General features: G+C 37.3%; 1 protein-coding gene across 1 annotated transcript in view; it reads right to left on the bottom strand.

Moving 5' to 3' along the window:
- Positions 1–10,555: 10,555 nt before the first annotated feature.
- The window catches only part of LOC117289593 (beta-1,4-glucuronyltransferase 1-like), a 42,507-nt gene continuing 38,299 nt past the window's right edge, over positions 10,556–14,763 (bottom strand). Inside the window, exon 4 of the mRNA XM_033770791.1 lies at positions 10,556–12,726. Within this exon, the coding sequence (XP_033626682.1) occupies positions 12,529–12,726 (198 nt within the window). The 3' untranslated portion in view covers positions 10,556–12,528. The remainder of the gene's footprint in view (positions 12,727–14,763) is intronic.

Here is a 14,763-nt window from a genome sequence, read left to right as displayed (position 1 = left end):
TGACTCATTGACAAGGGGTTTCTTGCACTCTCCGTATATCTTTACTTTTTCAATCACAGTACATAGTCGTTAATAAATATCATGAGAAATGAGACATGAGAATTGAGACAGGATAGGAGGCATCCCTAGTGTTTGGATTGTCTGTCATTAGTGTTTTATGTTTCCTCTGGAATTGAAGCTGTAAATCACTTGACGCCTTAATAGTAATACAAATAAGACTTAAGTATTAAAGGCAAGGGACACCTTTGGTAATTATCAAAGACCAGTTTTCTCACTTGGTGCATCCCAACTTATGCATAAAATAACAAATCTGTGAACATTTGGACTCAATTGGTCATCGAAGCTGCAAACGAATATGTATTTTAAAAAAAACCTCGTTGCAAAATTTGTGTGCTTTCAGATGCTTAATAAAAGGCTTCAGGCCTGAAGTCTTATAATATTTTTGAGCGTGAAATTACTTTTCTCAAAAACTACATTACTATAGAGGGAACACTTTCTCACAATGTTTTATACTACCAACAGCTCTCCAATAGAGTGCCAAAAACGTATGGCTACCATAGACTCATCATGATATTCTCAACATCTATTAATTAAATCCCCTTGCTGGAGATTGGATTGAGAAACATATGCTGAAGATTAAGTCCAGAGTTTTTCCTGGTATCGTTAAAGGCCCATTGCATTTGCGATATTGTTTGATATCATGGGAGTTAATTGCTCCATGGTTTGATGAGTATCGCTGAAGCTTGTCCATTGTCTGGCGGTTGTAGTTTATTGACATTCTATTTTTATCAAGATATAAAAAAATATATATAATATATAAAAACAAAATTATCAATATCTCATCATTTTGGTGAAGGGGGATTAGTTAATAAATCTCTTTCAGTTTGCTATACATGTTTGAAGAAGTACATGTATGACAATCTATCATGACTTGATTTCTTCTGTAGTCAAAAATAATAGACATTCGCTGATCATCAAGACCCAATTTAATGCTGCTTTTACTGCCGAATTCTGAGCTTGCGATCACCATTCTTCACATGAAGGACAAGCGCCAAACTTCTGCGCTAGCTGTTTAATGATGAATGTCTAGTAACCTGGGCCCAATTTCATGGAGCTGCTTAAGCACAAAAAGGAGCTTAAATTATGCTTAACAGAATAAGGTCACCAGCCAAAGTACCATGTCACATGTACAATCTATGACCGGTGTCCTGCATATTTTTGCTAAGCAGAACATTGGTTCAAGCAATATTTTCTGATTATATTATGTGGGTGGATAAAGAACATACCTATTAGAATGGGATTTAGTTTTGATCCTGCGACCTCCAGGTTTATGCTACCTGCCAGCGCTCTACCAAATGAGCTATCTTAACCCTGGTGTTGGCAGTTTCCCTTTGTCAATATCCTCGATTCAGGGGAGTTTACGATACAACCTCAGAGACACTATTGTGAGATGATGATCGCCTTAAGGGAATGTGACTATTTATAATTACCCAACAGTTTCCCTTGTGGGTTCTAACACTTCACATTGGTTTCATCACAAGATAAGGGTGATGTGGTCGGTTCCGCTAAACAGCTAAACGTAACGTAAAAGTTATATTTGATTACACATCCTACAGCACATAGTAGGGCCGTTGCTCGACACGGACATTCATCACACAATAAGCGCCAATAACGAGATGAATAGGAATGTTTAGTTTGGTTTTAAACCATATACACCAATGTGTGTTAGCACTGTACTCGGTTTGGACAAGTGCTGAGAAATTAAATCAGAGGCAAATTACTCTGGTGGGATTCGAACCCTAGCCTTTGCAATTCTAAAGCAGTGTCTTGCCAACTGAACCAACGAGGATTGCCCGGTAGCTAGAGGCAGTTCAAATCCTTCAGCAGCGGGCACCAACAGTTTAATAGGAAAATAGGAAACAAAAAGAATGATAATGAGACAAAACAAACAGAAGAAAGGGACCAGCAATTGGTTTTGAAGTTTCACAATATACAGATATTTTTATCAAATTCTGCAGGCAATATATTGCACATATACAGATTTTAACTTAATAGACTCTACATTGTACCTATGAAAAATAAACATTTTGGCATCAAATGTTGTAAGAGATGTACAGTGTATCAGGGACAGGGGGTAAATATTAAAGGAAAACATTTTTAAGTTGCAATAATAAAAATATGGAAAAAACTACAGTATAAAAAAAACATTAAATACAAAGATGAAAATAAAAGATGGAGTAGCCAACAAGCGTCCCTAGTTGTCCATTTTATTTATTTATTTATTTTATTTTAATTCTTCGGACAGAAAAAAGCAAAACAATAAAACAAGCACAGGCCGTCCAGGGAAGGGCAAAAGTCCAAAAACTGTCATCAAAAAAGATGTGCTCTCCCAGACCTAGCTCATAAAAAATACACATGTTGTACGGCCATATCTGAATTGAGACTATGGCTACAGCTGTATTTATGTGTCCATGCATTGAAGTATAGGACGTCCTTGGCAACAGCATCAAACATCTAGCCGAACTGTAGCCGCCAATTCGGATATAGCCTCAGATAATCTCAAAGTTTCAGAAGCAAACCCATCATTTAATAAACTTATTAATTAAATCAACTCATCATGATTCAATTAGTTGATTATTCAGTCAATTGATCAATCAATTCATTTCTTGTTCCAAAATAAAAGGTGTACCTGGTATACAAAATTCATACCATTTTTACTTCTTAAATCTGTGATGTTGAAAATTGTTTACTACATACATAAAGCCAACCCCAATATTGTATTGTTTATTGGATTTTAATTTTTGTTTATTTGTGTTAGGGTGATGATTGATAGGATCAGTTAGCAGCCTATACACATTTCACCTTGTTTTCTTTCTGTCACTTGGCATATTATACCAGAATCATGGGCAGCTATAGAAAACCAATCCTTTGATACTCAAATGAAAGCTGATGGTGAGTGACATTCAAATGCAACTGAATATCAAACGGATTAAGAAGGTATAAATCATGCATGCTTGGCAGCAACCTTCTTTTTGACAGGACGGGTGGGAAGGGGGGGGGGGGGGACATGGTTTAGTGCTACCATATAGAACACCTCAACAAGACTTACTATGCAAGTCTGTAGCTCCTGTATGAACATTAAGTTTCCATGACACAGGACCAAACAGGTCCCCAAAATATTCAAATGTATGGAGACCCATTGCTGAGTGCTGTAGGGGTGGATTTTGAATCCAACAATAAGATACATCATTAACAAATGGCAGGCCTGATTGCGCCATGAAGGCAACATAGAGGCAATTTAATTAAGTAAACTACCTCCGAGTCCATTTGGTTGCCACTGCCTTGATGGATGCCCCTTTAAACATCCCTATGAAAGTTTAAATTGTCCTCAACTGCATTGCCCTTCAAATATCAGAGTATCAGAATCAGGACCTATAAAGCCCGGTTCATACTTCCTACGAATGCGAATGCGAAGCCAATTTGATGTGAATTTGTGAATTTGACATCACAACCCTCCTTTCGCAGCGATATTTGCAAGGGAGTAGAGCAGAGTTAAACTGCTGCGAATTATTTGTTGCGAATTATTCGTTGCGAATTATTCGTTGCGAATTATTCGTTGCGAATTTGTGGCGTCAAGATACGCTTCGCAATCGCAGGAAGAATGAACCGGGCTTATACCTCCTGTATTTGGCATTTTTTGTTTCTACATGTATGTCACAAGAGACAAGTTAGATGAAATGTGGCCCCCCCCCAAGAAAAAACCCCAGACAAAACACTAACAAAACCCCAAAAAAACAAAAGAGAACCTGAAGCCTAGTGGAAGTGAAAAATAGATCAACTTAATGAATTAAAGAATTTAGATTAGATAAAACAAACAAACTCAGATTGTATATAATATTGAGATATGGATAAAAAACACAAGTTACAATTTATAATACAGAAAAAAACATAAAAAACATAAGCATACAAAATAATTTTGTAATTCTGAAAAACTTTTGATATAAAATTTTACCCTAATTGAAACAAGATCAGCCTTTACTTTTTACTTCACACAGAAAATGAGTTTACCAGCCAGGCAGTAGATACTAATTAAAAGTATAACCACTGTTTAAGCACCTCAAATCAATTACCATTTTACATTATTCAACTCCGCTTCTGTACAATCACTCTTCCACCTCGCGCAAAACCAAAACATAAAACCAATTATTCATCGAAGGAAAGACTTTTTTTTATGAATAAAAAAATAACAATAATACAAAAATCTACAGCTGAGAGTGTCCAATACTTTTTAAAAAACTTTTACTGTTTTTAACATTGTTTTTTTTACAAATAACTGGTACTGGATGTTTTTAAAACTTGAAAATTTGCTGTATATCATGGAGTCATATTTGAGCTTTAGGTCACTTGATTCAGTTTAATATGGCCCAGAAAAATAAAATGTTACCACCAAGAGAGAAAAAAACAGAACAAGCAACAACTTTATTGTATTAAGCAAGAATCTAGCCCCGAGCAGTTATTTTTTATGGTGACCCATCCAGTGATCATGATACTCACTTCAGACATTTTCTTTTCAGTAGAACTCAGAAGGCACCATGTATAGACTCAGAGTGTTTGTCAGCTACCATCTATACCCATTTAATAGTTCCAACAAACTCAGCGACAATTCTAATACTCTCATAATACCAGACTAATTTATTTCCCAGTCTCATTGTGGTTTACACTGCTGTGAATAGAAAAAGACTCAAGTTTGGATTTCATTCAATGCAATCTTTCACTTATTATTTTAGGTCAATGTGACATGGACTTCTTTTTCTTGCGGAGACCACCATATTTAGAAATGTTTGCTCCCCTTATCTGACTCATGGTTCCTCGTTGGACCATTGAACCAGTCATGAATTGAATAGCTGTGTGTGTTTAAACTCAAGCTGTGGCTGGAATCTCACACCAACTTTCATTTCTTTTCAAGTCGTCAGGTTTTTCTTCACATCTTGGGAATTGATTCCATTATTGGTGACCACAAACTGGGAGAGAAACTCTAGCTCTATTCTTCACATGCAGTTACAAAGGCTCCATGTTGAGACGCGAATACACACATCTACAGCCCTTTTCACACGACAGAAATTTAACAGGAGTCCCTTGCTTTATAATTTGAGCATGGTTGAGAAGTTTAACAAATTGCACTTCGTGTAAAAGGACAAAAGGACACTAATGTTTGGACTGTCCAGTCCCCAGTGAAATCTCAAGTTTAATCATTGTTTTTCTTTCACACGAAAATAACTGAAAAGACCCTTGATAAATTGCTGTCGTGTGAAAAGTGCTATACAATGAAGAATTTACACAATGACTAAAAACACATCCGAGATGTATGCAGAATGAGTCAAAGTAAATACCGAAAATTTTTGTATAGAATAAGCCAAGAGCTACAGATGGTCTCTCGACAATAATCACTGATAATCGCTGTCAGACTCGACAATATAGAAATAGTGTTACTGAAATCGTGTTACTGCATAAAGCTGTCTTACATTTCTACGCAGAAAATTGTTTCACGTACAAATCATGCAAGGAGTTTAACAAAGCCCCTGTCTATCTATCTTCCAATGAGTACATCTCTCCAGAGGAGTATAGTCGTGCATGACGCTTGCAGTATTCACGCAAGACACATGCGTTAAAAACATGATAATCATTGGCCGACGCTACACTGTGTGATGTCGATTGGAAACCATCTATGGTCACAACATTATAATTGTTATAGTTTAAACAAAAGCAACGAGTGATGAGACATACATAGTATACTCTGAGTGCGCATACAAGCTCAGAGCGTCTGTGCGTAGTACACACAATATTTCTTACAGTTATGTTATACAAAAGTGCAGCCTTTAGCTTTGAACACCCATGAGTGAAATAAAAGAAAGTATACAAAGTAAAATACCCTGTGCACGCCATCGCATTTATCCAATTAATTTTGCATATGTATCAAAACACATCTGCCCACTAGTACCAATCACATTTTGTCCCCCTTCATATTTCTAAAGAAGACATACACAGCTATGTACCGTATCAATTCCATACTAACTCACTTTACTATCCATTGCATTGATTGCCCTCTAAGCACAGCCAGATCCCTTGGGAAATAGTTTGCAATATGATTAAAGAATTATGAATCCGTTGGCAGCCATTGCACCAATTTCTAGTCTATCGATCGTACCCCCATGTCTTGCCGGATTACACTCTTACATGACCCTCAGCAAACTTGAGAAGTCCTTGGCCTTAATCCGAGAGTGAAAATTGGATTTCAAGAATGTAAACTAAGGCCCTGGGGTTTGAATAGAAACTTGTTTCATGTCCTGGGCTCACTGGTATTAATAAAACATCAGACTGTAACGTTTTGAGAAACACATTTTGTATACAGCAGCCTCTTGTGAATTCTAAGATTTTGAGGCAATAAAATGTGTTGCATTGCAAAATCCACTTTTTTTTTATTTTGAAGGTCAAAAACAAACTAACCACAACAACAACAAATTTGCCAGAAATGTGACCCTTTTTGAAGACAACAGGGCAGACTTCATGCCTTTTTTCGCAGAATCGTTGCTTAAGTTACCCTGTAAAGCACATCAATCAATCAGTCGCAAGTACAGAATTCCAAGTTAAGCAGAGCCATACAATTTAGGCCTGCCAATAAAGAACTATGGTTTCCATGGCTACCTCAGTGGTCCAATTAGCCTCCCCCAAATGAAACCAGGACAAAGTTAGAAACAGAAACTGGGCAAGCGTGGAGGAAGACCCCCTTGAGCAATTTCACATTTTCTTGGTCGTTAATTTTCAAGTGTCCATCTCTACATCCAATTACACTGCAGAAGATAGTGACCCCATTTCTTTAAGCTGAGAAAACACACTTCTTTTACATCTGCTATCTGGAGCATGGAGGTTTCCTCAATGGTACTATAATGATGGTACTTAGTGCCTATTAATGTGTAATTGCGCTTTGAGTAAAATTGGTTTGTGGGGGGGGGGGTACAAGATAAAGCATATTTGACAGAATACTTAAAGTAATAACTTGCTTATAAAAATAAGCAAATTTAGCAAGGAGCCAGTCAAAACAGTTTCATTCTCAAGTCCTTTTATAGCGCTAAAACTCTGGTTTGAAAATTGGTGTATAACATTTTGCAGGTTATTTTTTTTCTTTGCATTGCAAAAGACCGGTACATGTAGAAGTTGTCTGTCAATTAAAATTCTGTTAAATAAATATCAAGAAATGTGCCAAAAAGAAAATAACTGTGAATAAAGCTGAATAAACAACTTCAGAAATCAAGGCGTTAAGTTGAAGGGGGTTGGCTGGGCATCCAGCACAATGGTCATGAATAGGATTGGCATACCAGGATGGCATAACGCTAAACCCTGGGCCTAGGAGAGAGGCCAACAATTCTCCTTTCAACTGGAATTAATGACTCCAGTAAAATGCTGGTAGATGGTCTACCTATCAATGGTAAACCAGGGTTCAGTTCAAAATGGATTTATAGAAAAGCAAACAATATTTTAAAATTTAATAAAATTTATATAAAATAAAAGTTTAAAACTAATTAAAACTTTGATACTTAGTACTGCGATATGATCAGATGATTGTAGTGAAATTGTTCATAAACAACAATAGTTTACATTAATAAAACAATTGTTCAACCGTGCAAATAATAACATGTAGTAACCTTTAGTTATAGTTTTTGCTATCAGGTACAGAGCAAACAAAGACAAAGTATAAAGATGATAAATATCAACAAATAAATTGATTAGTTTCAATCTGAAAGCTCACTGATTATAAAGTTCCCACCAGTACCAATCCTCCATTGTCTGACAGGGTCGTGACAGTATTGTGACTTTCATGACACAAGTATGGAATTTGGTGAACAGTTAGATTACGCCATGAGAAAGATGTCTGGTTATATAGGGCCATCCATTGAACAGGTACGAAGCAGAATAAAAAGCGATGGCCGCCATTTTGAACAAATGAAAATGTCTTGTTATTCTACTTTTTTGCCTTCAAAATTTAAGTCTACCGAGGCCAGTTGGCCAAATAACTTTCGCATGACTTACTCTGACTGCATGTCAAATTCTATGCTTGTAACATCAAAGGCACAATTCCCTCAAATATTTCACCTTAAATGCCACTTCTATTTGAAGCCCCCCCCAGAAAATAAGCTTCTGCTGCTTTGAAATAAGCCTTGATCGATGGAAAGAACTGTTTTCCCCTGTTTTAACTTAAATTTGCCAACCAATGGTTGCTGTAAAATGAACAAAAGAAAGAAGGCCCATTCTCCTTCTGCTTCGGATCTTTCCTCCGTTGTTTTATGGTGGGTTAGTTGAATAAGGAAGATATTTATTTTTCTCAAATAAAAACTTAATTCAACATTGTAATGACAGACGATCATCAACATTAATTCAAATTACAAGTAGGCAGGAAACCAGTTTCAACTATTAGTAATCATGCAAATTACGGCTGGTAACCTTAATAAAAGCAAAACCTTCCCTTTGGCAAATCTATGATATTGGTCACAGCTTATTCGCTTCAAGTAAATTGTATACTTATACTTGGTAACACCATGTGTGTATCTACTTGTAAGACGGTAAAATTATGTTCTTTTGAGAAGTTGTCTTGCTTCTACTATCACAGAGTAGATTTTCCGAATGCGGGAGACTTCTCATTTCTGAAAAGAACTGTCCTGCTTATTAACTACTTCCTCGGCGGAAGGTAGAAAATCAACCAAGGACTACTACTGAATTGTACACCCTACCCAATGAGGGGTGGAACACACAGTTTTGAAGGTTTTGGACTGCAGTATTTGAATGCCAGACAGCGGGAACAAGGTTGTCTTTCAGGGCTTCTCTGTTGTGATAATCAATAAGCTCTAAAGAGCAACAATTACGATCACTGATGATGGCATTTGGATTATGAAGGTCAACTGTACAGCGCTGGTTCTAAGATAGGGTTTACAATCAAGGGTCCTGTTGTGCAAAAGTATTATACAGCCGTATTAAGCCAAAAATTAAAAGTAACCACTATGCAGTAAGGGTTTGTACCAGAATTTGTTGGGGTAATTTTTGGCCGACTGCGCTATGTTCGAACACTCCCACAACTATGTTCCAACACCTCTATGTTCCGACACCCCTATGTTCCGACACACCTATGTTCCGACACCCCTATGTTCCGACACACCTATGTTCCGACACCCCTATGTTCCGACACACCTATGTTCCGACACCCCTATGTTCCGACACCCCTATGTTCCGACACCCCTATGTTCCAACACACCTATGTTCCGACACACCTATGTTCCGACACACCTTTGTTCCGACACCCCTATGTTCCGACACACCTATGTTCCGACACACCTATGTTCCGACACCCGTATGTTCCGACACCCCTATGTTCCGACACCCCTATGTTCCGACACCCCTATGTTCCGACACCCCTATGTTCCGACACCCCTATGTTCCGACACACCTATGTTCCGACACCCCTATGTTCCGCCACCCCTATGTTCCGCCACCCCTATGTTCCAACACACCTGTTTCCACACATACAGGCCCTATTTTTGAACACTCCTATGATCTGATCTCCCCCTGGTGAATTACACATGAGGAATAGGGTTAGGGAATGGGTAAGGTTTAAGAAAATACACTAGGGGTGTATTCTAGAGCTTCCTTAATTTAGGCGAACGTACTAGCCTAGGTCGTCAAGTGAAAAATGTATATATAAGTGTGAAGAAAATAGAAAAAAAAATGAAAATCAACAAGTAAATGTTTTTCTTAGAAGACGAATCTTCCATTTTGCCAACAACTACTTTGGAGACCACTCTTGATAAATTTACCAGGAGTTCAAATGACCTTATAGTCTGATCTGATGATTTGTTCTACCATATCTCTTCACCACTCATGCATGCTTACATCTACAATGTATGGTCGGGTACTTTATTTGGGTTCTCAAGCCAAGGGAGCCTGTATATTTTCATAACTTGACTACTACCTTGAGTAATGGGCCACAAAAATAACAGAAAAATATTTGCTGAACCAAAAGTCCACACAGCGTGTGTGCTTGAGTGCAGCCGTACAAGTCCAGATTACTCACTATGTACTTGCTGACATTTTGTTTTTACTGGCGCTCAAATCCCACTTGGCACTGACTCTCTTCTGTAAACCATTACAGCATAGTAAAAAAGACCAATACTGCAAAATCACAGTAAGATGTTTTCCCTTCTACACAGATCAATGGGTTTTTGTGATCAAACTTGGTCAACCTCCTTTTTTGTGCACATTAAGATAAACTCTATATAAGACATTCAAAATGTGTATTACTTCAGTTTGGTCACATGCCACACACTTGACTGATCTTCTCTTTATAAGAAAATGAAGACATTCCATAAATCATATTATGTTAATATATATCAACCATTAAAAAAAAGGTCACAAATACTTGTGACATTTGTGTAGATGCTGCAAACCTTTACAAATGTAGTTAAACAAATAAAAAATAATAAACAGATATAAATTGCAATATTTCATGTGAAATTTGCAACAAGAAAAACTGCAATAATTATCTTGAAATAACTCAGTTGGGGGAGTGCAAGACAGAATATCTGAAGGTCCGTGGTTCAAATCCTGAACTAGGTACTTACCGCTTTAGACTTTTTTGTTATGGCAAACAATGCTATTTGCCACCCCTTTAACACAACCGTACACCTTGCAACTTTACACATTTATGTCGAGCATTTCATTGGTACCAGTTTGGCTTCAGGATTTTCTTTTAGACGTTAGCAATGACTGCCGGCAGTCATGAATTATGGCACATGTTCACATAGGAAATGTTGACCTCTATTAGAAAGAATGAAGAGACCCTTTGATTCGAATTCCAAGATCTCTACAGCAGCTGCATTTGTAAACGGTGTAATCAATCACAACATTCTAACATTCAAACTTGTGTCATCTTTTTCTTCCAGATTTCCTTAGGAACATTCCCAGATATTCCATGGTCTCAGACGAGCTATATGTAATGGTTCTTAAATCAAAATGGTTTCGGCTCTGATGGCAGCTTGGGATCAAGCAACCTTTTTGGAGCAAAGTTTTTTAACTTGTAGCACTAGCAGTAAAAAGTGTTGCTTGAACAGAGAGTTTCAACAGGGTCCCAGTGGCATTCTTAAGATATGTATTTTGCTTTCATGTGTGCTTCCACTGCATTCCAACAAGACTTGTGTACAACTTGTGCTCAAAGTCTATTGCAGTGCCAATGCAAAATCCACCAATCAGCTACAAACCTGAAAAATACACCGGCTTTAGATTGATTATAATCGATATACAATCAGTATGAAAGAACATGGGTGGCAAAGACTACAGAACAATTCTTTTTTTTATACAGAAACAATTGTCTCATTGTGGGTGTTGAACAAAACTGCAGAGAGGATATGGAGAACACAAATGTGCACTACTCATGTGTAGTAAATCTGCAAAGCATTACTTTTTACAGTGAGGGGAATTCCAACACTAGCTTGATTTTCACAGAGGTTGTAGATTAACACCCTCTTGACTATCTTGAGATTGGCACAATACTTCCAATCATCTTCTCAACCCCTAATGAGGCAGGCAAAATATGTTTCCCGTCACTAGCCAGACTCCACAGTATCTTATAATCACAACCTGACTATACATCCACAAGTATAATCTCAACATTTCAATGTGTCGTGTGGGCCGATAAAATAAACTTCCGCTGGGTTGTTTATTTTGCAAAGAAATTTGTGACATGCCAGAATGGACTCCATCATCAATTTGCGACGAGGACCTCCATTTTAGGTTTTGACCAAGCCCTCTCTTGATTAACCACCCGTACTGCGACCCGCGCTTAATTACTCAGGGAGGAAGAGGTTTGGATCATTTCCGGTTGAAGTAAATTTTTGCATCAGTAAATAAAGAAGTGCAGGGGCTTGGGAGTAATTGTATGTTTATTGATGAATAAAAAGCTCAACAGCATGTGTGTATACAGGCATTACATGTCGTCGGCCCAGTGCTATATAAGGTCATCATTTGCAATTTCATATTTGTAATGATCAAGAGGTCATTAAATGCAAATCAAGTAATGACCTTATCGTCCTGAGCAGACGATGAGATGTTGCTGCTTTACGATGGTGAATTAATGATCAGTCATCGACTGAATTTTAATCAACTCAGCAAAAAATGGTCGGACAACAACATCCAGTTTAAATTTAACATTTTCGATATAACCAGCAAGAACATTACAAATTTGTTACTTAAAATTAGTTCATAATGTTTTGTGTACATAAGTAATCTTAATTTAAAAAAAGTTCTCATTTAGACTGTGATACATACCGATAATATTTCAATTAATCCGTCCCTCTTAAATTCGAGACTGTAAATTCATTTCGAATAGGTTTAAAGTTTACAACTGTTTAACTTTTCCAAAAACAACTAACATACCACAAACACCTCTTGGAGGCAAACCACCATACTGTACTGAGCTACTCATAAAGACTACGTCTGACACCTCTTTGACGAGTCAGGATACTTGACTTTCAGCTCTTCCTGAAAATGAAGGAACAGCTCCTTGTTTTTGCGATTTTCGTTGAGTTTGTGGGCATGGTAGGACGATTTCTCTTTAAAGCCCTTGTGGATGAGGAAGGCGTTATCCAAAACGGCAAAGTTGTATCCAGCGACGTTCATCTCGCACACCTGGAGAATAAGGACAAGGGGAAAGACGAGATGACTCAGAGATGTACGTACAGGAATAAGGGCTAGGAATCAATATGACAAGGCCCACTGGCATACAGCTGTGGTCGGCAGAAAATATTACCCCTTAAAATTAATATACCCCGCCTCCACCTGCTTAGCTAAATGAAAGACGGTAACCTCCTACAAATTGATAAATTGCATTCAACAGTTTGGCTGGCAGCCTTGATGCAATTTACAATTTAAAAAGGTTATATTTACAACAAGATACACTGCAGACAAAAATAACAGGAAAACTGTAAAAGAAAAGATCAAAAATGTAAACACTAAAAATGGCTCCATAAGTAAAAACCACATTAAAAATACATAGGCTGACCTCTGTAGGCTGTAATAGGCTAATTAGGCTCATTACTACAAGACAGAAGTGAAAAACACTTAAATTAGTGTGCTGTCCACAGCAATAAAAACAAACAATTAAATGATTTAAACAGTAAACGTAAAAAGTGATTAAAAAAAAAAAAAAAAAAAATAGAATATCAGGTTTAACATCCTGAGAAAATGGGTCGAAATTGGTCCTTGGCTATCAGTGATGGTCAGGTTTGTTGAGGTTATTCCAGGAGTCAGGATGTTGCTAATAGACTAAATGGATCCATCATGGATCCTTGTGGGAACAATGACCCTATTGTTGTTCGCTATATTATTTACATTGCCAAGCCCTTGAGACAACTTGTCACCATCACTGATTACTTCTGCCTTTAAATAATTACAATAACAGTAATAGTATCATTTATAGTTCTCCATATTATTTAGGTAACCTATTTTCAAGGCATAAGAAAACAATGAGGACTACAGTAACACAAGAGAACTAGACATGTGTTTTCGGTTGCTGAAATAAAAAAAAATTACACAAATACCCAACACATCTTTAATATACAAAATGATTCGTTTGGTCGAACCCTAACAAAACTTTTTGAACTTGCTCTTTGGTCTGTAAAGAAAGATCACAGTGTGGTCAATAAATGTCAAAATAATGTGAATTAAGTTACAAGATGAAACAAAGATTAAAATTTTAAGACATGTGGTTCAGGAGAACAAAAGAGTTAACAAATTTAGTAAATAATTATGCATTGTACAGATGTGGGCAAAAACTTATGTTTGGAACATCTATAAATGAGTACCTAAATTAGTTCCATACATGTAGTTTGGGATCAGCAGATGAAACAACCCACCATCACCCCAATAAGAAGAAAATGATCAAACCATTTTAATAATGTTATTGCAATAACATTATTATAATGATAATAATAATAACAACAATAGCGCATCAGCCTAAGCATTAACAATATTATTTCTACCATATGGAAACCATTTAAAGCCAACCTGTTAATTACATAAAGCTTTTAACCACATTTCAAGGATTTCCAAAGCGGTATAATTAAATTTTGTCAAACCTACATGACCCGTAAACCATTCCCCATGAGCTCTGATAAGAACCTGTGTAAGTGTCTGAGCGCTTGTAAAGAGACTGGTAGAGAAATAAACCATTTAACACAGGCTGCATCTTGAATGAGAAAAACACAACTTCAGATGGACAATACATAAAGACTGAACTTCAATAATTATGACTGTCAGTTCATATGAAAACAGAGACCACACTAGACGCAGACAGTGAACTAGTCTTGGTGCAAGACGTTTTTATTAACTGTCACCACTCAACTATCACAATCTCCAACTTTACCTCTCCTCGCCGCTCACACTACTAGCGAACCCGAGCGGGCCCGTTGGAAAACTTCCAGATCACCACACCACTGGTGGGATCGCGGCTTACAGTACAGTACTAGTCTTGGTGCAAGTCGTTGTTATTACTGTCACTCAACAATCAAGATCCTCGACGCGATCCTCGATGCGCACTATGGAACGAAAGAGGGTGCCGTTGGAAAACTTCCAGATCACCCCACTAAACCACTGGCGGGATCGAGGATTACAGAAATGCTTTCTTTAGGTGGAATAGTCGGGATGTGTGTGGCGTTGAGTGCATGG

The sequence above is a fragment of the Asterias rubens genome, chromosome 1 (assembly GCF_902459465.1).
Source record: "Asterias rubens chromosome 1, eAstRub1.3, whole genome shotgun sequence".
Lineage (NCBI taxonomy): Eukaryota > Metazoa > Echinodermata > Asteroidea > Forcipulatida > Asteriidae > Asterias > Asterias rubens.
The sequence above is the reverse complement of the archived record's forward strand: the minus strand, read 5'-3'. Positions and strand labels throughout refer to the sequence as shown.